General features: G+C 44.5%; 1 protein-coding gene across 1 annotated transcript; it reads left to right on the top strand.

The window, feature by feature from the left end:
- The first annotated feature begins 212 nt into the window (after positions 1-212).
- Positions 213-27,479, top strand: PCP4L1 (Purkinje cell protein 4 like 1). The gene is made up of 3 exons (XM_027527729.1): positions 213-459; positions 25,038-25,092; positions 25,902-27,479. Exons 1-3 carry the CDS (start codon positions 451-453, stop codon positions 26,045-26,047), a joined length of 210 nt encoding a protein of 69 aa, XP_027383530.1. The 5' UTR covers positions 213-450; the 3' UTR covers positions 26,048-27,479.

The raw sequence follows: 27,479 nt of genomic DNA, 5'->3' as shown, positions 1-27,479 counted from the left end.
TCTTTGCTCCCCCTACTTCATTTTCCATCCGCTCATCCCCCGACGGTCTCCCCCTCCTTCCCGCTCTCTGTCTTACCCTAGTTTGGAAATGCAGCAGACCTCTGAGCCTGCCACCATTGGTTACGAGGTGCTGTCACTCTGAGGTAGGAAGAGCTCCTATTGGTTGGTTTGGAGGCGGGTATGGCGCTGACTATAAAAAGTGGGGCCAGCGGTGATTAACCGCACGACTCTGACAGGACATGGTCGGAAGGGGACTCCCGGCGCGGAGCTGAGCGCTTGGAGCTGGGGTGCGGGCACTAGAACAACGGCTCTCTGCACCGACTCTCCCCGCCTCATCAGCGGGGACCCTGCTTCAGAGCCCGGTAACTCGCTGCCGTCGCCCGTGCAACCCGAGGGCCCTTTGTCTCCCCTGCACGTGCCGCGCCCCGCGCGCCCCGTCTGGTCGCAGAGATGAGCGAGGTGAGCGGCGCTGCTCGACTCCCCGCTGCGGGCTAGGGCTGCGGCGCTGGGAGGCCGCGGCTCGCGTGTCCCAGGGCGGCTCGGGAGGGTGCTGTAGTCCACATCCGCGGAGAATCCTCCCGGGGCGCCCACCTGCTTCTCTGGTAAAGCTCCCGTATCCAGGCGCTGGGAGCGATTGGAAAAGGGGGGCTTTAAGTTTCCCGACTGAGGGTGGCGATTTGGGGGGACTGGAATCGAGTGTAGAATGGAGGGAGGCTGAGGTCTCTGGTTATAAATCTTACCCTCAGGATGCGCCTCTCTGCATCTGTTTTACTGCTCCGAGGTTACTCGGGCTTCCCTTCACTCCCCTGACTTCTGAGAAAACCGTTCACTTCTGTCCTCCTAGGGCTGTATTGCTTTTACACTCCTTAGGTAGCATTCAGCCGAGAACTCCAGCCTTCGGCCACTTTGCCCCTTTTAGGAAGGTGACATCCCACCCTCCATTCATTCAATCAAGAGCCAACTGTTGGAAGGACCATTTCTGACATTCAGAAGCCTTGTAGTGGAGGCCTGTCCGGCTCCTGGGGAGATGTCCCCTTCAAGAATAGACCTCCCTCTGCAGTGCTTGTTACATCCTGAGGCTCCGTGGTCATCTGAGCCAGACCCAGTCCATTAACTGTGATTTCCTCTATTCAGAGAACACTGTCCATCTGTGAGGGTCAAAACAGAAACTGGGAAAAAGACCTGTGCCATTGTTTGACTGCATTTGCAGGCATCCAGAGACAAGGATCTTCCTTTCTGAGTGAAGTCAGTATGGGCAGTGACATCACAGGCTTGGTCTTGGCAACCCCTTTCCTAGAACCCAGGATCCTGTGTTAAATCCAACTTCTCATCTATATGCCAGATCCCAGCTCTACTACTTACTATGTGGCCTTAGGCAAGTTTACTAAACCTTTCTCTGCTTCAGTGTTTTATCTGCAAAATGGGGGTAATACTGGTTGTTCTAATGATTAAATGAGATGTTATATGCCAAGTACCTAGTACCCGGCACAGAGTAGGCACTCAATCTATGTTAGCTATTCTCTCTCTCTCTCTGTTTAAAATTTTAACTTAAAAGCATTTATTTTAGAGTGTTTCAGAAAAACTAGCTTGAGAATTCTCAAGAATACAGATCAGTGAAGGGGCAGGATGCTGGAGCCGAGGTCTCAGCTTAGATCTTCATCTTTAGCAAGAGCTCTGCTGGCTACCAAAAGCTGTCACCCAGGGAGCCAATTAGTGCCAACTACTGTGTGTTGGTTGCCATGTCCACTAAATTCATCCTGGAAAATCCAGCTAGTCTGGGGGCTGCAGATGAGCTAAAGTGGTTTCCTGTCCCTCAGATAGTTGTGACTGTGATTACAGCAGCCTTTCAGAAAGAAAAGGAAGAAAAAAAAAAAGATTCAATCTTCTTTCCTTTTGCTTCTTTCAGCTCTAATATGAGAGGAGAGGTTTTTCCATTTCCTCTTTTCACTAAGGTCTAGAGTTCAATGCCCCCCTCCAGTGTTTCTAAATCTGAAAGTTGCAATTCAAGCCATCCCCTGGGGTTTTGTGATCTGAGGGCTATGCCGACACAAAGATGTATGGTTAGTCTGTGCTTTTAAGGGGAAGTGCACAGCCTTTTTGTAGAATATGCTACAGAGGCTGGGATTTAGAGTGGTATTTGGTGGAGTGACAAAACTGTCACAAAGCAGTGTCAAGGAAAGCAATTTGGCGTTTGAGGGGTACGTCAAGTCTGGACTTAGCGGCTGTACTTGGCTAGCCTCAATCAGGAACCCAAGTAGAATGGTGAGAGTAGGATCCTTGAATGGGAAGTAACCATCCGTTGTCTGCAGGGCTGCCCAGACGTCCAGGCTGTCAGCGTGATCTGGCTCTAACTATCAATTTAGCCGTCAAAGTTGCCCCCTAATACGGAGCTGAGCCCGACTTCAGGGATGAGTATTTATGAAATCCAGAAACAGCTACCTGGGCTTTCACAGAGACTAACTGTCTCTGAACCAGATCCCCAAAGGGCCTTGAATTCCATCTAGGCCAAGACCCAGCCTGTTTTCTTCCTCCTGTAAAAGTTATGATGAAAAGCGGAAGTTTTGCCCAGAGCTCTGAAGCTCCAGGGAGACTCCAAGCTCCTTTATTTCTCTCAGCCCAGCCCCAGGGGTCTCCTATTTCAGGCTGAGTTCTAGCCAGGAAAGCCCTGTGCACTCTGAATCTTATGTAAGCTTCACCTCCTCTACCTGCTTATTTTCTTGCTTCAGAGAAACTGCATGAAATAAGAGAATTTGGGATCTCTTTAAGAGATTCTCATTTCAAATGAAGAGCAAAAATTGGGAGCGGAAGGTGGTCTCCAGACCTAGAGGAAAAGTGTAGGGTCCTGGTGGCACTGCTGGGGAGGGTCTCTGGTTACACTTTGCCTTCCTGGCTCTTTGCTGTCACTCAGTACTGCAGCAGAGCATTTCCCTGTGAGTGTGTGTGCTCATGCGCAGAGGAGCCGCAGGCTCATCTCCAGCTTGTCTGCATTCACAGCTGCCGGCAGGACTTGATTGCTGACAATCAGCCTGTCTCTTATAGTTTAATAACTTTTTGCCAGTTTCGGTGAAGAATGGGAATGGGAGATGCATCCAGTCCCTGAGGGCTCTTTCCTATAATCCCTTCTCATATGGTGTAGCTGGCTGCTTAAAGCACACTTGAAAGTTTTTCTGTGATCCTGTTGCACTTCTCAAGTGTAAAAAAGCCCAGCTGGAGGAATCCCTTGGTCCAGCAGTCATTCTGTTGAAACAAAGGTTATGGAGGTCTGATAACTAGTCCCATGGTGTCTGCCCCATAGTGTCTGTCCCCAGGCTGGCAGGGGACGGAGCAAGGGACAGATCAGTTAGAAACCTCACTAGAACCAGTACTCCCTCCTTTATTATTCTGCTTGCTGTCTTCCTCGGTAATAGGAATGGAACATGGTAAAGAATCTGCCTGCAATGCAGGAGACCTGGGTTCAATCCCTGAGTTGGGAAGATCCCCTAGAGGGGAATATGGCAACCCACTACAGTATTCTTGCCTGGAAAATCCCATGGAGAGAGGAACCTGGTGGGCTAAAGTCCATGAGGTCACAAAGAGTCAGACATGACTGAGTGACTAACATAACATATCACACTTTGGGGATCACATTCTTCTTCCTGTGCATATCTGTCTGAGTCTACAAGCCTTCTCCACAGTGTAAGTTTGGTCAGAGTGACATCATTCTGTTATATCTTCTGTGAACCAGTTGTTAGGGAACCTGGTAGGGACTTGGGGGAAATCCAAGTTTCTCTCTCTTTCTCATTGTATTTAATTATGATGACAATTATATTGGATATATAAAACAGAAAAACTTGATATTAGAAACCTTTCTACCTCTAGAAATATCTGTCTTCTAAAGAAAGAGAAACCATAACTTGGTTCTAGAATTTGCTCCTCTTCTTAGTCATCCATCCAGGTCGTCGACTTTGGCTGCTTGAGCAGGAGACTCTCTGGATGGTCCAAGTGGATGACTTTGTCATCCTGTGACCCAGGAATATAAATGACTCTTTTTCCTAAGCTGCAGCTGTGATCAGTTACACTTTAGAATATCAAGTCTCTTTAGGGTCAGGTATCCATAAGTCATGTGGCTGAAGTCCAAATATGCAAACATACAGTCTTTCATATCTGTCCGTGGAGGGTCTTAACCCTGAACAAAATGATGGGTATAGGCTTGCAGATGCAGTGGAGGAAGAAGGATCAGGTTAATAACTGTCTTTTCAAGGTAGTGATTCTATAAATGTCTCCTCCTGTTTTCTTTCTGTTTTCCTGTAGTTCCAAATTATCTTTCATGAGTCTATGTTATCATGGGAAAAAAATAAGCTTAGTTTTGCAAAAATCTTTCTAGAAGAAATACAGGTAATATTTTTCATCAAGAAAATCTCAAATAATATATCAAAACATTTTAGTGATATAATTTCAGATTCATTAAGGAGCCCTAAAGGTCATCTGGTCCAGTCTTCTCATTGTGCAGACAAGGAAACTGAGGCCCAAACCTCAGCATTAGAGTCAACTGTGGGCTCAGACGACTGCCTTCTTATCCCCAGAGAGCTCTCCCTAAGACTTAGTGTGTGACCCCAGTGATAGAGTGACATGAAGTCTGCATGCAACTTTGAACGACAATACTACAAATACCTTATATAGGAAATCTAAGCAGGATGATTTAGTAAATCCTGAGTAAGAGAATAGAGAGAGAGGAGAGACCAACATAGGAATGAAAGCACTGTTCTTCCTTGAGATGCCTCATCACCTTAAAAATGTGTGCAATGAATGTGCTGAAGTGGAGTAGGTAAGTTAATAGGAATCAAGGGAAGGGGAAGCCCGGAGGCCCTCTTTTCATGCATTTTTAGCTCCTGGTGTCCATCATTCATTTCCTTAAGTGTAGAGCATCAAGGACCAGAAGGAGAGGTTTTCTTTCAGAGAAGAAAGGAATGACCAATTCTGTTAACTCTAACATATTTGACTTGGAGGACCCAGTGCTGAAAAGTGGGTATTTAAGTAAAATTGCTGTACTTGATGATCAAACAGATGCTGAACAGTCCTCCTTTATTTGGCCACTCGACTTCCAAAGAGAGTATAGTGGCTTCTGGAGGAGAAATCTAGAAGAGGGGAAGAAGAATGTATTAGGCTGGCAAAGTAAGTGATCAATACTAAGTGCATAATTGTCTAAATCCAAACTCCAAACCCGCTCCTCAAAATGGCTTGACTTGCCCAGGATTATTTTACCTGCAGGAGTAAGCCAAGCCAGAAGCAGATCCAAAACCACTTTCTCTAAGAAATCTGCATCTCTGCAGGTGCCTGGACCTTATCACATTCTCCTCCTTGAAGCCTGACGACTGCTCAGTTCCAGGCTGACACCAGAAGGCAGGCCCACCTAGGTTTCCCAGCCCCCCATCCAGGGAAAAGAGGCGCCATTTACTGTTCCGGTGTCCTGGGTGGTGCCTCCCTCCCACGCGAAGCCCTCCAGCTGCGTGCTTGATTTGTAGGCTGTGGTGGGATTAATACGTTTATTTTGGGACATTAACGCCATGGGTAGGATGCACATTGAAGATTATAGTAATAAGTGATGCTTTGGCACTACTCTCTCTCCCCCACCCCCTTCCCTCAGTATGGGGTGAAGGCACAGTTCCAAGCTGTGTGCAAAGCACCACAAATAACACTCATTAAATTGTGGCAGTCCATGCTGAGGGGAAACGGGCCGGGGCCTTTGACTCACTGTGTACCGTGAGCTGGCATAAACAAGGAATTGTGCCTGACTCCGGTGGGGGGTACTGCTATTCCAGGAAACAGAGATGGGGTGGCTGAATGGGGAAGGACAGACCAGGGGGCTTGGGAGCTCGGACTGCTTAGATTCTATTCCTGTCTTAGGAGGCACCCGAGCTATAAGGTATTTGAGTTATATGCCTTATGTTAGGAAAAGAAGATGTGTATGTAGAACTGGGAGTAAGGATTCGTAGTTCTTTTCCTGTTATAATCTTGAGGGTGACCTTGAGAAAGTGTTTCTGAAGCTGTTTGAGGACTGCAGCTGGTTGCTACACTGAAAGAATTGAAACAGTTCCAACGGTGCTCCAAAAACAGCAGTCTGGGGTCTTTCAGGGGCACCAGGGGATCCCAAAGGCCTTTCTAAGGATCTTTAGCAGTGAACTTCATTTCACATTGGGGGGGAACATGTCAACAGGGATAGAAGGGTCTCTGAGGGGCTGAAGCCTCTCTGTCACCCCTTGAAAGCAGATGCACTAACCCTGTCTCTCTTCCCTTTCTGTGCCTCTAAAGCAAACGGAGCTTACACAGCCTAGGATTTATGTCAATACTCAGGCAAGAAAGAGGTGTCTGGGATTCATATCTGGGATTTTTAGGATTCAGTCCCTTTTTAGAGTTCTCTGCCCTGGACTGTAGGACAGGATTCTAAGCCCTTGTGCCTATTCATCTGGATTACGTGATTCTAACAGTATTATAATGTGTGTATAACATGCTTTCATTTGCCCAGCATCCAAGTTATATCATGCAAAAGCAGGGTACGTGTTGCCCAGGTATGATGAGATGCCCCTTTGTTCCTGTCTGTCACTGCTGCTAACAACCTGTGATACCTCTTGAAAGACGCCAGTAGGGTGAGGAGTATGGGAAAATCTGGGTCGTTTACTTTTCCTATGGTTAGTTTTAACTTGCTGCTTGGAGCAGAGCGGGTGACACTGTCTTGCCTCTTCCCTGTGACAGTGGTTGCTGTGGCAACACCACTGAAGATGAAAGAGACTAAGAAAGGAAGAATTGCAGCCTAGGAAGGGGGTGGGGCAAGTAGGGCCTAGAGTTATAGGGTGCCTATTTCCCAACAGTGGTAGCAAGGAAACAGCAGCTAAGTTGCTACCATTTTGACTGTTTTTAGGTGCTTTGCCAAGACAATACTAACCAAACTGTCCTCTGAGGCAAGGAGTATATTTCCACAAACATCTTTGTGATACGTAGATGGATGAAAGAACTTGATCAAAGAGACGTGGTTTATTTGCTCCTGAGCACTAATCACCCCCCTGTGGTCTATAACTCAAAAAAAAAAAAAAAAAAAAAGGAAAGGAAAAAAAGCAAACAGTGTGTTTGTGTCTAAGGGTTCTTTGAAGTAAAACATGAACATTGTTGGAGGTACTCTACTGGAGCTCTCCTCTTGTACACCCCTGACCTGGGACTGGTTCCAGCAGGCTCCAGGACTCCAGACATGGGTAGGGGCTGTACAGAATACAATTTCTATCCAAGCAGTCTGTTGTTGGACCCTTTACCAAAGGTTTAGAGCCCTTGTCAGCCTTTTTGGGTCAGGCATTGGGAAGATAGGGAGATTGTGATTTCCAGGGTTAGTTTAGAGTAAAAAGAGATCAGTTATGAAACTCCTTTTGTACCAGAATAAGCCTCCAGGGCCTTTAGAGCCATCCCAGGTATTCTCTTCTTTCTTCAGGCCCACTTCGTGAAGATCTACTCCGTGGAAAGCTCTGCTGTTTCATTCCAGGACTTGAACCATGCAACACCCTAGTAACTTGACCTGTCCTTACATTCAACCCAGAGTTACCTTACTTCAGAATAATAACTATTTATGTTCATATGGACTAGACATTTTACATACATTTTTCTGGTTCTTTTTACCTTTTAGGATAGATATTTCTCTTCTTCAGATGAGAGATCTGAGCACAGCAAGGCTAACTGCCTTCCCAATGTCACACAGCTAGGAATGGCAGAGCTGGGACAGTCAATTCAGATCCAGGGTATGGACCCAGATCTGTCTAACTCTACCTGATACGACATACTGCTTCCACCAGGAATTTGAGGCTTAAGAAAAGTTTAATTCATGTAATCAAATATCTATTGAGTACCTACTATGTGCAAGATATAGGTTGCAGTTACTGCTAGTGATACACAAATGAATGGACCGTGCTTTCAAGGAAGTGGGCTCTGGTGGGGTGGTGAAGGTGGGGAAAGGGAGGTAAGACAAGCACACAATAACCATAATACAAGTAATATGAAATATACTTCTAGAGAAGTTCTTCCCCTTCACCCTCAGCTCTCTTTCAGGTAAATCCGCTGAAGTGAGGAAAAACAATGACCTAGCTTCACTATTTCTGAACCACTACAAAATGAGGCCCTCAGCTATCTGGAAACAGATTTTAGAAAGCTAGGTGTGGTGGCAAATAGAGCAGAGTTGGAGCTCCCTTCATTCTTTCAACAAATGCTAGTTGGGGACTTACCTGGTGGTCCCGTGGTTAAGAATTTGTCTTGTAATGCAGGGATTGTGGGTTCGATCCCTGGTTAAGGAACTAAGATCCCACATGCCACAGAGCGACTAAGCCCGAGGCCCACAGCTAGAGCCTGTGTGCCACAGTGAAAAGTCCCACAGGACACACTGAGGATTCTGCGTGCTGCAACTAAGACCTGACTCAGCCAAATACATAAATATTTTTTTAAAGTGTTAGACTGAAAAGGAGACAAATACTGAGTATATATCGTGTGTAAAGGCATTGTTCTAGACCCTGGGAGTACAAGAGTGAATAAGATAGATATTGCCGCTACCCTCACAGAAGCTCACACTGAGATGAGGGAGACATTCAGTATCTAACCACTAAATTAATATGTAATTACGTTAATAAAAAGTACTATCAAGGAGAAATACTAGATGCTATGAAAACTTATAATGAGGGACCTAGCCTAGTCTGGGGGCACTTAGAAAAGCTTCCTGGAAGAAGCAATTCTTGAGGAGAGCTCTGAAGAATAGGAATTAACTAGGTGAAAGGGGAACAGGGGTGAGAGAACCCTGCGTCAAGGTATCGAGGCGGAAAGGAACAGAGACGAGGCTACTGAGGCATCAGAGCCTGCACGATGTTGGGCCTTTTAGACAATGTTAAGAATTTGCATCTCTGTCTTAGGAGCATTGCTAACACCTGGGCTCTTAAGGTGGTCTGCATAAGAAACAGCTGTGTTAGGGTGGTAACAGTGGGAGAAGTGAAGGGATTAAGAGGGGTTTGGTAAATCAAGTTAACAGGACTTACTGTTGAACTTGGATATGCAATATAAAGGAAGGAAAGGTATCAAAAACAATTTCTGGGTTTCTGGCTTGTGCAATTGGATGAAATGGGAAATACTGCAGAGGGCTAGGTTGGGTAGGTACGAGTATGAATTTAGTCTGAAACTGAAGAGTTTGGAGTTTCCATAAAACACTCAAGTGGAGACGTTTTAAAGCTCGGAGGAGAGGTTTGGGGTAGAGGTATGTGGTCTGCCCTCTACATCCAGAGGCTCCACGAACAGCGGATCAGATTTCTGAATCTAAGAGGGCAGAACCCATGGAGAGCCAACTGTACTGTGCCACTTTATATAAGGGATTTGAGCATCTGTGGATTTTGATATCCTTGGGGATCCTAAAACCAATCCTTTTTGGATAACAAAGGGAGGCTGTACATTTGAGTCCTCAGTCTCATTCTGCACTGTTGAATATGGTTTAATTATTAATAATAATAATTATTAAGTTATTAAAAATTCTAAATTTTATTCCTCAGTTGCACTAGCCACATTTCTAAATATTCAGTAGCCCCTTGTGTCTAGGAAGTGCCATATATTAGATGGCACTCTATCATTTCAAAATACTTCTATTATTGCAAAAAGTTCCATTGCAGGGGTCTGCAAACTTTTCCTGTAATGGGCCAGGTAGCAAATAATTTTGGGCTCTGTGGGCCATGTGGTCTCTGTTGCAGTTACTCAACTCTGCTATTGTGGTGCCAAAGCAGCCACAAACAACACGCAAACAAGGGCATGCCTGTGGTCCACTAAAACTTTATTTAGGAAAACAGGCTGCAGACCAGATTTAGTCGTCAGCAGTAGTTTGCCGAACTTTGTTCTGTTGGATGGTTCTGGTATAAATGATAAACTGAAGTCATAGGAACATATACGATCATCTGGGAAAAGAGAACAGAAGAGAGCCTAGACCCAAACCTTGAGAGCCTCCAATACTTAAATGTTGGCAGAAGTGTCCAGAAAGAAAAAAAACAAACAAACAGGAAAAACTGTTTGTTTTCCCAGGAGCCACGGAAAGAATGTGTGTCAAGAAAGGTGAAATGATTAACACTGCTGAATGCTTCAAGAGGTCAAGCCAAGTGGAGCTGAAACTTTGCATTTGATTTACTATTACAAAGAACTTTGGTTTCCTAAAGAGCAGTTTCAGTGGAGAAGGAGTAGAAGCTAGGTTGAAGTGGGCTGGGGAGTGTGTGGGACATAAGGAAATGGAAACAGTGAATGTGTTGAGGAGCCCAGTTATGAAAAGAAGAGAGACGTGAGAGATCCTGGCCCTCACCCCCACCCCAGTCACCTTTCTACTCCGTTGCTCTCAGTCTTTGCTAGCTTCTTGACCTCTCCTTAACCTTTTTATCTCCCTTAATAAAAAAATAAAGTCTAATTTACTTGAAGTAAAATGTAGCCTTATCAGAGTATAGTTCTGTGAATTTTAACAGTCATATAAACACCACCGTTCATCATAATGATGTTATACAAATTTTCATGCTATATAAATTTTTGTGTACAATCAAGATATATGCAGTTCCATCATCCCCAAATTCCCCCAGCCCCCTCTACAGTCACCCCTCAGCCCTTGGTAGTTGCGGGTCTGCCTGCTGTCCCTAGAGTTTTTCCTTTACGAGAAATGTCACATAACTGGAATCCTACAGTATGTGTGTGTCCTTTTGGGTCTGGCTTCCTTCATGTAGCATAATGCCTTTGCAGTTCGTCCCTGTTGTGTGTGTCCATGGTTCATTCCTTCTTTAATTGCTGAGTAGTATTACACTGTATGGATGTATTACAGTTTGTTTATCCATTCCTCAGTTAAGGGACATTTGATTGTTTATACTTTTTGATGATTATAGGTAAAGCCATTATAAACATTCACTTAACAAGTTTACATGTAGACATAAGTTTTAATTTCACTTGAGTAGATACCTGGGAGTAGGATTGTTGGGCTATATGATAAATGTACCCTTAAGAAACTACTGATACTCCCTAAGGTGGGTCAGAGGTTAAAGCGTCTGCCTGGAATGTGGGAGACCCGGGTTCGATCCCTGGGTCGGGGAGATCCCCTGGAGAAGGAAATGGCAACCCACTCCAGTACTCTTGCTGGAGAATTCCATGGACTGAGGAGCCTGGTAGGCTACAGTCCATGGAGTCGCAAAGAGTTGGACACAACTGAGTGACGTCACTTTAAGAAACTGCCGCAGGAACTTCTCTGGTGGTCCAGTGGTTAGGACGACTCCACACTTCCACTGCAGGGGGCACGGGTTTGATCCCTGGTCAGGGAACTTAGCTCCCACATGCCATATGCTGTGGCCAAAAAATAAATGAAGAAAAAAAAAAAAAGAAACTACCACAGTAGGTATACCATCTTGCATTCCCAGCAATGTCTGAGAATTCCAGACACTCTGTATCTTTGCCAGCACATGGTATTGTCATAAACAAAACAAACAAAAAACCCAAAACAACAATAACAAAAATTCTGATTAGGTATATGCTGCTGCTGCTAAGACTCTTCAGTCGTGTCCGACTCTGTGCGACCCCATAGACGGCAGCCCACCAGGCTCCCCCGTCCCTGGGATTCTCCAGGCGAGAACACTGCAATGGGTTGCCATTTCCTTCTCCAAAGCATGAAAGTGAAAAGTGAAAGTGAAGTCACTCAGTTGTGTCTGACTCTTCGAGACCCCATGGACTGCAGCCTACCATGTTCCTCCTTCCATGGGATTTTCCAGGCAAGAGTACTGGAGTGGGGTGCCATTGCCTTCTCCAATTAACCCCATGGACTGCAGCCTACCAGGCTCCTCCATCCATGGGATTCTCCAGGCAAGAATACTGGAGTGGGTTGCCATTTCCTTCTCCAGGGAATTAGGTATATAATGAGATCTAATTGTGGTGTTAGTGTGAATTTCTCAAGTGACTAATGATGTTATACAAATTTTCACGTGCGTATTTGTCATCCGTGCATCTCTTTGGTGAAGTGTCCAAACATCTTGTCCTTTTTACAAATTGTATTCATATTATGGATATTTGAAAGTTCTTTATATATACTGGATACAAGTCCTTTATCAGATTTTTGATTTGCAAATACTTTTTCCAGTCTGAGGTTTGTCTCTTCATTCTCTTAGAAGTGTCTTTCAAAGAGCAGTTTTAAATATATGTGTGTGTGTGTGTGTGTGTGTGTGTGTATTTTTTGGCCATGCCAAGCAGGCATGTTGGATCTTAATACATCAAGCAGGGATCGAACTTGTGCCTGTTGTAGTGGAAACATTGTCTTCTTTTTTTTTCCCTTAACTTTTTCTTTATATGGGGTGTAGTTGATTAACAAACAATGGTGTGATAGTTTCAGAACAGTGAAGGGACTCAGCCATGCATATACATATATCCATTCTACCCCAAGCCCCACTCCCATCCAGGCTGCCACGTCTCATTGAGCAGAGTTCCATGTGCTATACGAAGCATTGAGTCTTAACCAGTGGACTGCCAGGGAAGTCTCAGAGCAATTTTTAATTTTGACAAAGTCCAATTTATAATTTTTTTCTCTTATAGATTGTGCTTTTGGTGTATCTAAGAAATCTTTGCCTAACCCAAGGTTGCAAAGATTTTTTTCCTGTATTTTCTTCTAGAAGTTTTACAGGTTTAGGTTTTATATTCATTTCAAGTTAATTATTGTATAAGGTGCAAAGTATAGATTGAGGTTTTTTGTACGTGGCTAGCGAAGGCAATGACACCCCACTCCAGTACTCTTCCCTAGAAAAATCCCATGGATGGAGGAGCCTGGTAGGCTGCAGTCCATGGGGTCGCAAAGAGTTGGACATGACTGAGCAACTTCACTTCTTTTCACTTCATTGTATTGGAGAAGGAAATGGCAACCCACTCCAGTGTTCTTGCCTGGAGAATCCTAGGGACGGGGGAGCCTGGTGGGCTGCCGTCTATGGGGTCGCACAGAGTCAGACACGACTGAAGTGACTTAGCAGCAGCAGCAGCAGCCAATCATTCTAGCACTATTATGAATGGATCACCCTAAGCTTTCAATATTGAAGTTCCTCCAGGGTTGGTCCTAGATCTGATTCTTTTCACTCTAGTGGTGGCTGGAGAAGGAATTCAAATTGATGAAGGCTTTTTTTTTTGTCTTAGAGAAAGGACAAGGTTTTATTTATAAGTGAGGAACATTGATTGTAAAGCTTCTTGAGAAGGAGAAAAGGGGAATAGGCTCTAAAACTCAAATGGAAGGACAAGACATCATCTGAACGCTGATAAATGCCCTGGAAAGAGGTGTGGGGTGGGGAAAGGGAGGAGGTTGCTATGTCATACCTCTCTCTGCAGTCTCAATGCCTGAAGACAAAAGACTCCTAAGCCAGCAGGCCTCTCCTTCTCCTCCTTCCCCACAGGAAGGGGAAGTCCACAACTTTGAACAGCAGAGGAAACAAAAGTTACTCATGGGGAATTGGCAGCTACTGCCAAGATGATCGAATGGAACATTGGAACATGTCAGGCCCAGAGGTGAGGAAAAAGGGAATACAGGAAGGAAGGCAGGGAAAGAAACGAGGGCCCTCTAGGGAAAAACAAGAGTTGATGGGCCTCGTAGTTGCTAATTAGTGTTTGGTGTGTTTTGAGAAGTAAGAAACATTTAGTCTTCTGTGCACAGTGAGGTGCAACTGAACCAAGCTTCAGCTTGCTAGAAGCTTGGAGTAACATGCTTCAGTGGATGCAAGGGAGTCATTTGGAATGGAAACCAGTAGGTTGATCCTGCACATGGAATTCTCAGAATCTGAAAGGCTAGCATCTCCCTGGGAGTGAAGAACACACAAACAGGCTACGGCTAACCCCCAGGGGCTAGCCTGGTGTGTGTCAGGAGGCCCACTGAGCAAACATTAAAATGAAAGCCAAGAACTTCCCTGGCGGTCCTGTAGCTAAGACTCTAAACTCCCAAAGCAGGGGACCCAGGTTCTGTCCCTGGGCAGGGAACTAGATCCCACATGCCACAACTAAAGACCCTGCATGCTGCAACTAAGGCCCAGCCAAATACATAAATATTTTTTAAATTGTATATATATATTTTTAGAAGATGGAAACCAGAGTCAGTGTGGTTAGCTCAACTCTCAGAGTAGGAATCTGAATCAGTAGGCATGGTCTTGGGTCAGATTCTTAAATTACGAATGAGCTCTCCCCATCCTGGGAGGACGGGGCCCTGTAGAATGGTGGTCTTCAGCCTTTCTGGCACCAAGGACTGGTTTCATGGAAGATCATTTGTCCACAGACCAGGGGTTGAGGGGAGTGGGGGTGGTGGTGGGGATGATTCAAGTGTATCACATTTATCGTGCACTTTATTTCTATTATTATTACATCAGTTCCACCTCAGATCATCAGGCATTGGATCTGGAAGTTGGGGACCCCTGCTCTAGAGTGTATACCAAGAAACTGTTGGGGACTATGGATTGAGAGAGTAGTCTTGAATATAGCTGTCTAACTGTGGAAATGGAAGGAAGTCATGATCCCTAGGACCTTCCTTCTTACCCAGGGATTGCTCTGCTGTGCGGGAGAACTTGTCTAAGTCAGTTTCACGTTGGACATGCTTCTCATGTGGTATGTGTGTACCACATGCATACACACGCTTATGTCTTTGGCTGGAGACTGGGATATAGCATAGCATATTCAAGAGGGTGGACTCTGGAGTTGGACTGTCTTGGTTCAAATCCTGTCTTTGCTACTTCTTAGCTATATGACCTTCAGTCAGTTCAGTTCAGTTCAGTCGCTCAGTCGTGTCCGACTCTTTTCGACCCCATGAATCGCAGGACTCCAGGACTCCCTGTCCATCACCAACTCCCGGAGTTCACTGAGATTCATGTCCCTCGAGTCGGTGATGCCATCCAACCATCTCATCCTCTGTTGTCCCCTTCTCCTCCTGCCCCCAATCCCTCCCAGCATCAGGGTCTTTTCCAATGAGTCAACTCTATGATGAGGTGGACTAAGTATTGGAGTTTCAGCTTCAGCATCAGTCCTTCCAATGAACACCCAGGACTGATCTCCTTTAGGATGGACTGGCTGGGTCTCCTTGCAGTCCAAGGGACTCTCAAAAGTCTTCTCTAACACCACAGTTCAAAAGCATCAATTCTTCAGCACTCAGCTTTCTTCACAGTCCAACTCTCACATCCATACATGACCACTGGAAAAACCATAGCCTTGACTAGACCGACCTTTGTTGGCAAAGTAATATCTCTGCTTTTCAATATGCTATCTAGGTTGGTCATAACTTTCCTTCCAAGGAGCAAGCGTCTTTTAATTCCATGGCTGCAATCACCATCTGCAGTGATTTTGGAGCCCAAAAAAATAGTCTGACACTGTTTCCACTGTTTCCCCATCTATTTCCCATGAAGTGATGGGACCAGATGTCATGATCTTTGTTTTCTGAATGTTGAGCTTTAAGCCAACTTTTTCACTCTCCTCTTTCACTTTCATCAAGAGGCTTTCTAGTTCCTCTTCACTTTCTGCCATAAGGGTGGTGTCATCTGCATATCTGAGGTTATTGATATTTCTCCTGACAATCTTGATTCCAGCTTGTGCTTCTTCCAGCCCAGCATTTCTCATGATGTACTCTGCATATAAGTTAAATAAGCAGGGTGACAATATACAGCCTTGATGTACTCCTTTTCCTATTTGGAATCAGTCTGTTGTTCCATGTCCAGTTCTAACTGTTGCTTCCTGATCTGCATACAGATTTCTCAAGAGGCAGGGCAGGTGGTCTGGTATTCCCATCTCTTTCAGAATTTTCCACAGTTTATTGTGATCCACACAGTCAAAGGCTTTGGCATAGTCAATAAAGCAGAAATAGATGTTTTTCTGGAACTCTCTTGCTTTTTCCATGATCCAGTGGATGTTGGCAATTTGATCTCTGGTTCCTCTGCATTTTCTAAAACCAGCTTGAACATCTGGGTAAGTTAATTAACCTCTTCTGGACCTTAGTTTTCTTATCTGTAAAGTGAGACTAGTAACATTACCTATCTTATAGGGTAAGAATTCAATGTGTTATATTGTAAGAATTCAACGTGTTAAAGTACTTAGAAAAGTGACTGGTACAAAGTATTTTATATATATATATGATTTTTAATTAGATGAGCTAATGAAGTGAAGGTTGCTCAGTCGTGTTTGACTCTTTGCGACCCCATGGACTGTAGCCCACCAGGGTCCTCTGTCCATGGGATTTCCCAGGTAAGAATCCTGGAGTGGGTTGCCATTCCCTTCTCCAGGGTATCTTACCAACTGAGGGATCAAACTTGGGTCTCCTGCATTGCAGGCAGGTCCTTTACCATCCGAACCACCAGGGAAGCCTTAAGATGAGGTTGGGTGAGAAGATGAGGTAGCGTGGCATTCTAAAGTCTTTTGATTCCCTCCAGTTCCCCGAGATGGGTTCTACAAGGACATGGAAGGATTTGCTAAGCAATTTAACTGTCATTATTTCTGAGATCAGAGGAGCTCAGTATTGAAAGAAGTAGAAGAGCATCTGAGAGTAATCCATACCTGGCCAGAATGAGAGGCTGAGAGAGAGAACAGCTGAGAAACAAACACTCACCTGTCACAGCTCTTGTGGGTTAGACTCGATCCTCTGCAGGTGTAAGGTTTTGTGAGAGACGCTCATAGAGCATGTGATTCACATAGAGTGGACCTCCCTGCCTCCTTGGTTTGCCTAAAATATGGTTAATCTGATGGCTTCCAGATAGATGAACTAGAGGATCTTTATTCACCTAAAATTACTGAGTTTCTAGGAGATACAGAGGAGGGTTAGGGCAGGGACCAGAGACCAGTAAAGGGCTGAGTATGATGTAGAGGGTGGGAGCTAACAACTTGTGATTTAACTGCCCCCAACCCCCACACCGCACCAAATCACTAACCACTAAATCCAGAAACCCAGAGTGTTTGAAGCAGCTATTTTGAGAACTGGCTGCAGAGGGTGCAGGGAGGAGGGGCAAGTTGAAGCTCTAACATGTTACGTTTTAGTAGAAGGTATGAGAGAGATTTCAAGGAGGATTGTGAGTAATAGGGGTTTTCTTCTCCTTTTTAGAACCCTTTTCTGCTCTCCCCAGTGACCTGTCATAAATTTAAGTCAAATAGAGCTGAGAAGCCCTGGGTGACCAGACAGCTGCTGTGCCATGGCTCCATTCCAGGGTCAGTAATCTCAGGAGAGACTCAGGAAGGCAACAGCTGCCCAGGCAGAGGGAAAGGGGTGGCCTGTGTGGTTCAGTCCTGATACATACTCCTGCTTAGTGGATTCTCAAGGTTAGCTGTAGAGGAAGAGACAGCTACTTGAAGGGAGATATTTAGAATTGGAGTCCAGATTTTCCTCCAAAGGAGAGGGATGAGAGAAAAGAATTGGTAGATTAAGGGAATGGGCTTAGAGAGAGACAGGGAGGGAGAGAGGGATAATAGTTAAAGCAAGGATCAGATTCGGAGATTTGCTGGTAATAGAGAAAGTAGGATTTGAAGTCAGAGATCGTGGGACTATAGAACTTGCCTCTAGACCTGTGACCCTCTTGTCTGGACTATTGAATGTTATCCTATTACTAAACACCCCATCCATGTCATGCTTTTCAGTGTGGATAGACCTCTTGTGATGACACTGTGGCATCATGGAAAGTGTCCCCTAGCTAACTACTGGATCATTATATTGATCGTGTGAAAAAAATTTTACTGTAGGAAGACAGGAAAACCATGGGAAAAGAAAGAGTATTGAGTGGCCAGTCTCCCAAGAGTCTCAGGAATAACCCTTCCTCTTGTGAAACCTTTTTTTTTTTCTTTTGTCAAAGGGGGACAAGGAGGAATTCTATAGGGTTTGGGGAACAATTTTGTGCATGTTCTTCCAGATTTTTAAATAAAAATGTACATATACATAGATAAGCAATTTATATCTTCTATAAAAATTGGACCATATCAACTTATAATCTCCTTTCAAAAACATTAGAGCAAAAATTAACACATTGTAAATCAACTATACTTACATAAAATTTAAAAAATAATTTAAAAATTAGATAGTTATTTTATAACTGTCTGCTATCTCCAGTACTTTACAAGATGTTGCTGCTGCTGCTGCTAAGTCGCTTTAGTCGTGTCCGACTGTGTGCAACCCCATAGACGGCAGCCCACCAGGCTCCCCCATCCCTGGGATTCTCCAGGCAAGAACACTGGAGTGGGTTGCTATTTCCTTCTCCAGTGCATGAAAGTGAAAAAATAAAGTGAAGTCGCTCAGTCATGTCTGACTCTTAGCGACCCCATGGACTGCAGCCCACCAGGCCCCTCCGTCCATGGGATTTTCCAGGGAAGAGTACTGGAGTGGGGTGCCATCACCTTCTCCGTTACAAGATGTTAGGAAAGCACAAATAAATCACAATACTTGAAAAAGCAGTGTAGATGTGACCAGTGTATCCTTTGAAAATCACATCTTAACCCTGGTGGTCCAGTGGTTAAGAAGGTGTCTTGCAATGCAGGGGACATGGGTTCATTCAGTCCTTGGTCTGGAAGCTAAGATCCCACATGCCTGGGAGCAACTAAATCAGCACGCCACAACTACTGAAGCCCTCTCGCTGCGGAGTCCCTGAGTAGGAACTACTAGAGCCTGTGTACCTCAACAAAAGATCACACGTGCTGCAATGAAGACCTGACGGAGCCAAATAAGTAAATAAATAAAATCACATATGGTCAACAAAGCAATCTTAGTTTGGCCCCACATTTTAATATCCAAAAGGCTGGGATTGTCCATCTACCTAACAATTCTTAAATTTGTAATTTACTTTTAAAGACACTTTCCCTATCAAATACAGTACAGCATCAGTGTCTTATAATCATAATCTTTGTTTTACTTTATTTTCTTTTTTAAAAACTATTTATTTGTTTGGCTTCATTGAGTCTTAGTTGTCGCACTCGGGATCTTTGTTGTGATGCATGGAGCATGTGGGCTCAGAAGTTGTGGCTTCTGGGCTTAGTTGTTCCATGTAGTGTAGAATCTTAGGTCCCCGACCAGAGATTAAGCCTGCACCCCCTGCATTGCAAGGCAGATTCTTTACCACCAAGGAAATCCCAAACTGTTATTTTCTTATTTCCCTCTAACTTTTTATTAGAAAAATTTGTCAGAGTTGAAAGAATTGTTCAATGCACATCTGTATCCGTTCCACCTAGCCTCAGTAATTGTTAATATATTGGCATATTTGTGTCAGCGTGTGACGGTATTCGATCTTGGGGACGTAGTACAGTGGTTAAAAGTGTGGAGTCAGTCTGCCTGGGTCCCAGAGCAAGTTTCACTGTTTTCTAGAAGTGTGGCTTGAACTTGGGCAAAATTTTTAGTGTCTCTAAGCCTGTTTCCTCACCTGTAAAACAGGATGACATCTCAGAGATTTCAGAGGATGATATGGGATAGGGTTTGGGACATAATAAATGATTGAGAAGTATTATTTGGGAACCTGTCCAATTTGCTCGCTCAGCCTGGAAGATAGGGACACCATCTTGACTGCTTTTACTTTAAATCTATGCCCATTAACTTCAAGTGAGTCCTTAGGGCTGCCTGGTTGTCCTGCCACATCTCACCAGTCGTTCACTCTCAACTTTGATGACTATTTCACTCAGTCACCTCTCTCCTCAAATCTTAAATACTTTCTGCCCCTTCTTCACTCTTAGCTGACAAGTGTGCCTGTGTCACTGAGAAAATAGAAAATCAGAAGAGAACTTTCATACATTCCCGTTACTCTCGCCACCTTTCTTCCATCTTTACCCCTATTCTGTGTCTTCATTCCTATATTGTGGATAAACTGTCCATAGCTCTGTTTAAGGCCAACCTATTTACTTGTGCACTAGATCCATTTCCTTTTGCCTATTCAAGATCACTCTAGTACTTACGACTTCTGTCTCTGCACCATCAGGTTTTCCTTCTCTACTAAATCATTCCCATGACCCCACATCCTATCTCGGCTACTGTCCAATTTCTCTGGGTCTCTTTAAAGCAGAACTCTTTGAAAGAGCTATCTTTATTCACACATCCATCAACAAATCCAACTTATTCTACCATGAAAATTGTCTCAAGTCTTATCACCTCTCTTACTACCACCCTGGTCCAAACGCCCACGATCTGACTTGTAAGAGCCTCATAATTGTTTCCCCTCTTTCTTTCTTGCCTCTCTCTAATCTGTTCTCCACCCCACAGTCAGTGATCCTTTAAAAACACGTCAGACCATGTTTCCTTCAGCATCAAACCTTGTGATGCCTTTTCGTCAACTCAGAAAAAATCCAGGACTTCCCTGGTGGTCCAGTGGTTGGGAATCTGCTTGCCAATGCAGGAGACATGGGTTCAATCTCTGGTCTGGGAAGATTCCACATGCTGCGGGGCAACTAAGCCTGTATGCCACAGCTGCTGAGACTGCACACTCTAGACTGTGCTCTGCGACAAGAGAAGCCACTGCCGTGAGAAGCCCATGCACTGCAACTAGAGAGTAATCCCTGCTTGCCACAACTAGAGAAAGCCCACATACTGCATGAAGATCTAGGGCAGCCCAAAATAAATGAGTAAGAAAAAGGAAAAAAATCTAATCTTTTCCCTGGTCCAAAGACATTCATATTCTATCACCTACCCAACTTTATTTTCTATACTCTCTCCCTTTCTCACTCAACTCCAGACGTGCTGATTTTCTTACTCTTCCCTTAACACTCTAGGCACAAAATCTGCCTCAGTGACTTTCCACTTGTTGCTTCATCTGCCCGCAAGGCTCTTATGTGTCATTCAAACCTCTATGTCACTCATCAGAGAGACCTTCCTAGACTACTCTGTTTTATTTTCCTTCTTGGCGCTTGTCACTAACTGGCATAATTGTTTAATGAGTTCAGGGACTTATTAATAATTTTGCTCATTTCTGTATCCCTAATGTCTAGAACAGTAATTGGCATATACTGTGCAGTGATATATTTGTTGAATGCATGAATGTTGTGCTTCTTTTATACCCTTTTCATGTATAGAACAGTGCTAAACTCAAATATAAGTCTGTGATAAGTATTGATAAAAATAGGGTGGAAACAGCATAATCTACAGAATTGATGCTTTGAAACTGTGGTGGTGGAGAAGATTCTTGAGAATCTCTTGGACAGCAAGAAGATCAAACCAGTCAACCCTAATGGAAATCAACCCTGATTATTCATTGGAAGGACTGATGCTGAAGCTCTGATACTTTGGCTACCTGATGCGAAGAGCCTACTCATTGGAAAAGACCCTGATGCTGGGAAAGATTGAGGGCAGGAGGAGGAGGCGACAGAGGATGAGATGATTGGATGGCATCACTGATTCAATGGATATGAGTATGAGCAAGCTCTGGGAGATGGTGAAGGACCAGGAAACCTGGCGTGCTGCAGTCCATGGGGTCGCAAGGAGTCAGACTCAGCTTAGCGACTGAACAACAGCATAACATAAACTGGGTTCTATCAGCTTCCTAAAGTAGAACCCTTATATCTGGCAGTCATTTAACAAAGATTTGCATCTATAAAATGAGTGATAATATTTTATACTCCATTGAGCTCTCCCAAGGACGAGATGAGAAAACATTTTTGAAAGCAACCAGTTTCTGTATTTTGAAAATATCAAGTATTCAAAATTGTGAAATAAACAAACTCTACGGGGACCCAGAAGCTTACAGGAGTGACTGTTTCAAGATGAATTGTACCTTGAGACTGAGGAATGACCAGATGAAGCAGTTCTATTGCTAAGATTCTGAGGAAGGGGAGTTTCTATTATGTTACATCTAACTCTCCATCTGATCAGAGAGGCTGGAAAGAAGCACACATACGAATTGACAAATCTCACTTCGTATTCATGAACTTGGCCTTGTGAGGGGCCTTAATGCTTCCCAGAAATCTTATTACTGTTTCCTAATCCACTCACTTTCCTCCTCTCCTAGATGAGTATTTCATCCCTTCTCCTCTGCCCTCCTCCTTCAGTACCTCTTCTTGCCTCTTGAAGGATCACCTTGTTACCTATTTTACTTCAGATACAGAAGCAATTAAAAGAGACCTTGAAAATGTTCCCCCCTGTTGTATCTGGGCTCTTGTGGCTCTGCTTCCCCTCCAGTTACTCTGGATGATCTGTTCTTAGCTCCTATTCAAGGCCACCCCCTACTCATGCACTGAATCTTTCCCCCTTTCTCCTGCTCTTTCTCTCCTCCTTCTTTAATGGATTATTTCCACAAAGCAAATATTCTGTAACTTCTGCTGTCTTAAAATCTTCTCATGACCCCATGTTCCCCTCAAGCCACAGCCCCCATTCTTATTTCTTTGGAACTCCTTCTATATCTGCAGCTTTAATGCCTGTCCTCCTTTTCTCTTAGGAACACACTACAATCAGATTTTTCCTCCCTTCCTCGACTGTAACTTCTCTTGTTACTGTCACCAGTGATCTCCCCATAGCAAAACCCGGTGGTCAATTCTTGATCCTTATTTTACTAGGCCTACATGCAGAATTTGACACAATCACTCTCGTCTCCATGAGATAGTTTCTCTGTGTGGCTTCTCAAGTACTGTAATCTCCTGGCTTTTCTCCTGGCTTCTTCTTAATTTTTTAATTGACATTTTGTCATTTCTATACCCTCTGATCACTGGAATGCCCTAGGATTTGACCCTGTTCTCTTCTTTATTCAAACTCACTTCCTTGGTGATCTCACTCAGTCTCATGGCTTAAATACTAACCACGTGTTAATAATTGCCTAATTTATATCTCTGGGCCAAGGCCTTCTCTTTAACTTATTATTCAAATGAGTTATTCAACAGTGTATCAAAGCAAATGCTGGATACTTCCGTAAGCATGTCAAGCTTGTCCAAAAACAAATCCCCGGATCTTTTCCCTAATACCTGCTCTCCCTGCTGTCTTCTTCATTTCAGAAAATGGCAATTCCATTGTTTTTCATTTCCTCAGCCCTAAAACTGTGGAGTCATGCTTGACTCCTGTCTCACAGTGCCACTTATCCAATCAACCAATCACTTTAGTGGTAGCTCGAAAATAGTGTCTGAGGGTTCCACACCCGTGGATTCAATCAACTGAGGATTGAAGATATTTTTATAAAAATTCCAGAAAATCCCCAAAAGCAAAAGTTGAATTTGCTGCAACTATTTATAGAACACTTACATTGTATTAGATATTATAAGTAATCTAGAGATGATTTAAAATATGTGGAAGGATGTGCATAGGTTATGTGCAAACATTATGCCATTTTATACAGACGTGCGCATCCACGGGTTTTTGTATCCTCGGTGGTCCTGGAACCCATCCCTTGCGGTACTGAGAGACAACTGTATACCAGAGTTGAGCTACTATTCACCGCTTCCACAGGCTTCCCAGGTGGCGCTAGTGGTAAAGAATCTGCCAGCCTCTATGTAAGAAGCAGGTTCGATCCCTGGGTTTGGAAGACCCCCTGGAGTAGAATATGGAACCCACGCCAGTGTTTTTGCCTGGACACGAGCCTGGCAGGCTACAGTCCACGGGGTGGCAAAGAGTTAAACACAATGGGTGACTGAGCTCACCATTTTCACCTCCACCTTGTTGATCCAAGCAACCGTTATCTCCTGCCTGGTCTTCTGCAATAATCGCTTAGCAGATTGTTCTGCTTCCTCCCTAATGCCCCTTATGTGCAAATTGAAGGTCTCTAATGGCTTCTCCTCCCTCTTATGGTAAAAGTCAAGCTTCTTAAAATGACTTCCAAGGCCCAGCATGGTCTGCCTGCACTCCCAGTCATTTCTGATCTTATCTCCATCTGTTGTTCCTCCTTCTTCCTCCTCTGCACTCCAAGTACATTGGCTTCTTGCTGTTCCTCAAACAGGCTAGTGACACTGCTGTTTCAGGAGAGGGGACCCCTTTCAGGGCCCGAGAGTGGGCTCTCATCTAACACTCAGAAATTAATTGTCTGAGGAGACACATGAGCTGATAAAGCAACAGGCTTTATTGGAAAGGGAACCCCGGGCAGAGAGCAGTCGGGTAAGGGAACCCAGGAGAACTGCTCTGCCACGTGGCTCCCAGTCTCAGGTTTTATGGTGATGGGATTAGTTCCCAGGTTGTCTTTGGCCAATCATTCTGACTCAGGGTCCTTCCTGGTGGGACACGCATTGCTCAGCCAAGATGGATGCCAGCAAGAAGGATTCTGGGAGGTGGAAGGACACATGGTGTTGACTTTTGACCTTTACCGAACTCTTCCTATTGGTGGTGGCTTATTAGTTCCGTGTTCTTTGCTGGGACCTCCTGTTATAAAATAACTCACACACATGGCTACTATGGTGCCGGGCGAGGGTGGGCAGTTTCAGTCAGTGTGCTTCCCCTGACACTTCCACCCCTTGAAAGCTCTTGTCCTCCATCCATAGGCCTTACTGCCTTATCTCCTTCAGCTCTTGGCTCAGATGCCACCTTTCAGAGAGGGTTTTCCTGACCACTCTGTGTACAACTGTATTTCTCCATTCCCACCTGGCATTCACTACCTCCCTTCCCTGTCTTTGGTCTATAGCACTCCTCACCGTTTAACATAATAATAATTTTCTAAAAGATTCTTTTTGATGTGGACCATTTCTAAAATCTTTATTGACTTTGTTACAATATTGCTTCTGTTGTTTATGTTCTGTTTTTTTTGGCCACAGGCATGTGGGATCCTAGCTCCCAAGCAGGGATCTCACCTGCTTCCCCCTCAACTCAGATTCTTAATCACTGTACCAGTAGGAAGTCCATAATAACATAATAATAGTTTTGTTTATTCATTTGTCTATCTAAATCCTAGAATGCAAATTCAACGAGGGCAGGTTTTTCCTCTTTTGTCCTCTACGATCTCCTTAGCAACAAATACTTTTTGAATAAATTTTGTTGATTTTTCTCCCTCTGTCTGATCTCAAGACTCACTTCTTCAAAAGGCTAACAGATGTACTTGGTAATAGGAGGACTTGGAAATTATGATGGTGATTCTAAGGGGATGGTACCTTAATACTTTATTCTGATTTTTCGTTTCCAGCTTAACACCAAAACATCTCCAGCAACCAACCAGGCACCTGGCCCTGAGGAAAAGGGTGAGTAGGGATGGGCTAGGAAGTTTATAGAGCAGGTAAATATAAGGACATGAAAACAAGTAGAGCTGTAAATCTGGAAGCTCCTAAAGTCAGATGTAACAGGAATAAGAATGTAATAAGTGAAACAAAGCACTAGTTTAAGACCACTATATCTATAGGCTTCCTTCTACTTTTTTCCTAAGAAGTAAACCTACCACTATTTACTCTTTGATTTTAGAAACTGGCTCTGGAATGCCTGGAAACAGGCACACAGTGACAGGAAGAAACACATCAAATAATCCCAGACTCTGTCTCAATCAAAACTTGAGAGAAAGCTGGGGAAAGAGAGTGCACTCTGGTACTCTGAATTGTTGTTTAGTCGCTAAGTCATGTCTGACTCTTTGCGACTCCATGGACTGTATCCCACCAGGCTCCTCTGTCCATGGGATTTCCCAGGCAAGAATATTGGATTGGGTTGCCATTTCCTTCTCCAGGGGATCTTCCCAACCCAGGGATCAAACTGGCGTCTCCTACATTGGCAGGCGGATTCTTTACCACTGAGCCACCAAGGAAGCATTTAGGAATAAGTGACAACAGAAGACATTTGTCATCTTGGTTTAAGAGTTGCAAAGCTCCTGAGTAATTACTATAACTAATTCTCAGCCCAGGTACCCTGACTCAAGCTCCTAGGATTAGACATTCTGTGTCCTAGCAAAGGTTGGAGGCCCAAACAGAGTCTAAGCAGAAAGTGGACTTTAACCACTGTATTTGGGGCCTGGGGAAAAGGCTGGGGCCCTTTCCTCATTAATGAAACTCTCAACTGTCTGCAGGGAAAGCTGGGAGTGCCAAGAAGACTGAGGATGAGGAGGAGGAGATTGACATTGATCTGACGGCACCAGAAACAGAGAAGGCTGCCCTTGCTATTCAGGGCAAGTTCCGGCGATTCCAGAAAAGGAAAAAGGATCCCAGCTCCTGAATAACCAGCTTACCCTCTCCTTACACTCTGCTCCCTTCCCTCTCCTTTTCCACAGCTCTGACTCCCCTGTGTCTTTGTCTCTTTGTTCCACTAGCCTCTCACAGAGGCAGGTTCAACCCTTGTACATTATTTATTCCAGCCCCTCAAGCCATTGTCATTGTAGAGGCACAAGGAACATAGGCAAGATGAAGAATTTAATAGGCAGCCACTTGTCTAAGGGTGGACCATTTTCCCCTGGAGATACAGCCAGTATCTTGATCAGTACCTATGCCTTCCCTACGAGGTTGAAGAGCAAGAGGATTCGAGGTTGAGAGAGGGACCCCTGATAATGTGGGAGGGAGGGGAATGCCTTCAGAGTAGGGTGCCCAGTGGTGGGGCATATACCCTGTTCCACTGGTTACAAACGTTTCACTTCAGTTAGCATCTTTTCCCCTTCACATCCTTCTCATCAGCACCTCAACTGCCCTCCTAGGAGCTAAGCCACAGTGGGAACTGGAGCCTCCCTTTCCCCTAGGCAGACCTAAATCAAGCTGCTTCCATGTTAGTGCATGCTGAGTAGATTAGTTCCAAGGATGGGAGACTGGGACAAGGAAAAATTTCCTTCATCGTGTTAGTCGAGAACCATAAGGGGCAGACATGGAAGAGGTTCAAGGGGCCACAGGCAGGGAAATGGGAAGATTCAGGAGGGAAAGAAAAATGGAGGAGGAGGAGGTCCTTAAACATACAAGTTACTGCTGGTAAAGGTGTACTATGTAAAGGATTCTTGGGGCTTTGCTAACCTGCCTACCTCTAACCCCTCACGTCTAGATAGCCTCAGAGGCCACACAAATCAAGTGACCCCTATAGTTCCCACCTGCCTTGTGGTAGAGTCAGAGCAGAGTTGGAATAACCACTCTGTGTGATTTTAGCATGTGTAATAATTATGAGAACAATAAAAAGAAAAAACCCTCAAGTAGAGCCGTTTGACCTCTACTTCTATATTTTTCTCCGGAGGAGTATGAATGTAAGTCTGAGCTGGCCTCAGGGAGGTGGTGGAGCAACTGCACAGATGCCACGGTGGCTCAGGAAACTGATGCTGGCTGAGAATTTGCAGACTGGAGCCCCCTCCTACCTTCTTTCCCTGACCTTGTCCTCACCTTGATTCACCACCCACACTGCCTTTATCTGCTGCTGTTGCCACCCCCGGAGTGCACCTGCAAGGGTGCTTGCCTCCTTCTCTTTCCCCTCCCAGCTCAGTGTATGCTTGGTGCATCTGCCTCTGGAAACAACCCCATCGTCCTTGCTCCTTATCCCCGAATGACCTGTGCTAACCGTCCCTCCTTACCTCCCACTGTTTATCAAACTTAGGAGAAGAAGTAGATGAGTCTGGGTCAATAGAGAGCAGCACTGTCACCCTGAAGATGTTAAACTATGAATAAAATCATGGCTTACA

Source organism: Bos indicus x Bos taurus, chromosome 3 (assembly GCF_003369695.1).
Source record: "Bos indicus x Bos taurus breed Angus x Brahman F1 hybrid chromosome 3, Bos_hybrid_MaternalHap_v2.0, whole genome shotgun sequence".
In the NCBI taxonomy this organism is placed as follows: domain Eukaryota; kingdom Metazoa; phylum Chordata; class Mammalia; order Artiodactyla; family Bovidae; genus Bos; species Bos indicus x Bos taurus.
This window is presented reverse-complemented; position numbering and strand designations above follow the sequence as displayed.

Coding starts and splice junctions, on each gene's coding strand:
- PCP4L1 (XM_027527729.1), top strand. Junction 25,093..25,901: donor ACCTGGCCCTGAGGAAAAGG/GTGAGTAGGGAT, acceptor AACTGTCTGCAG/GGAAAGCTGGGAGTGCCAAG.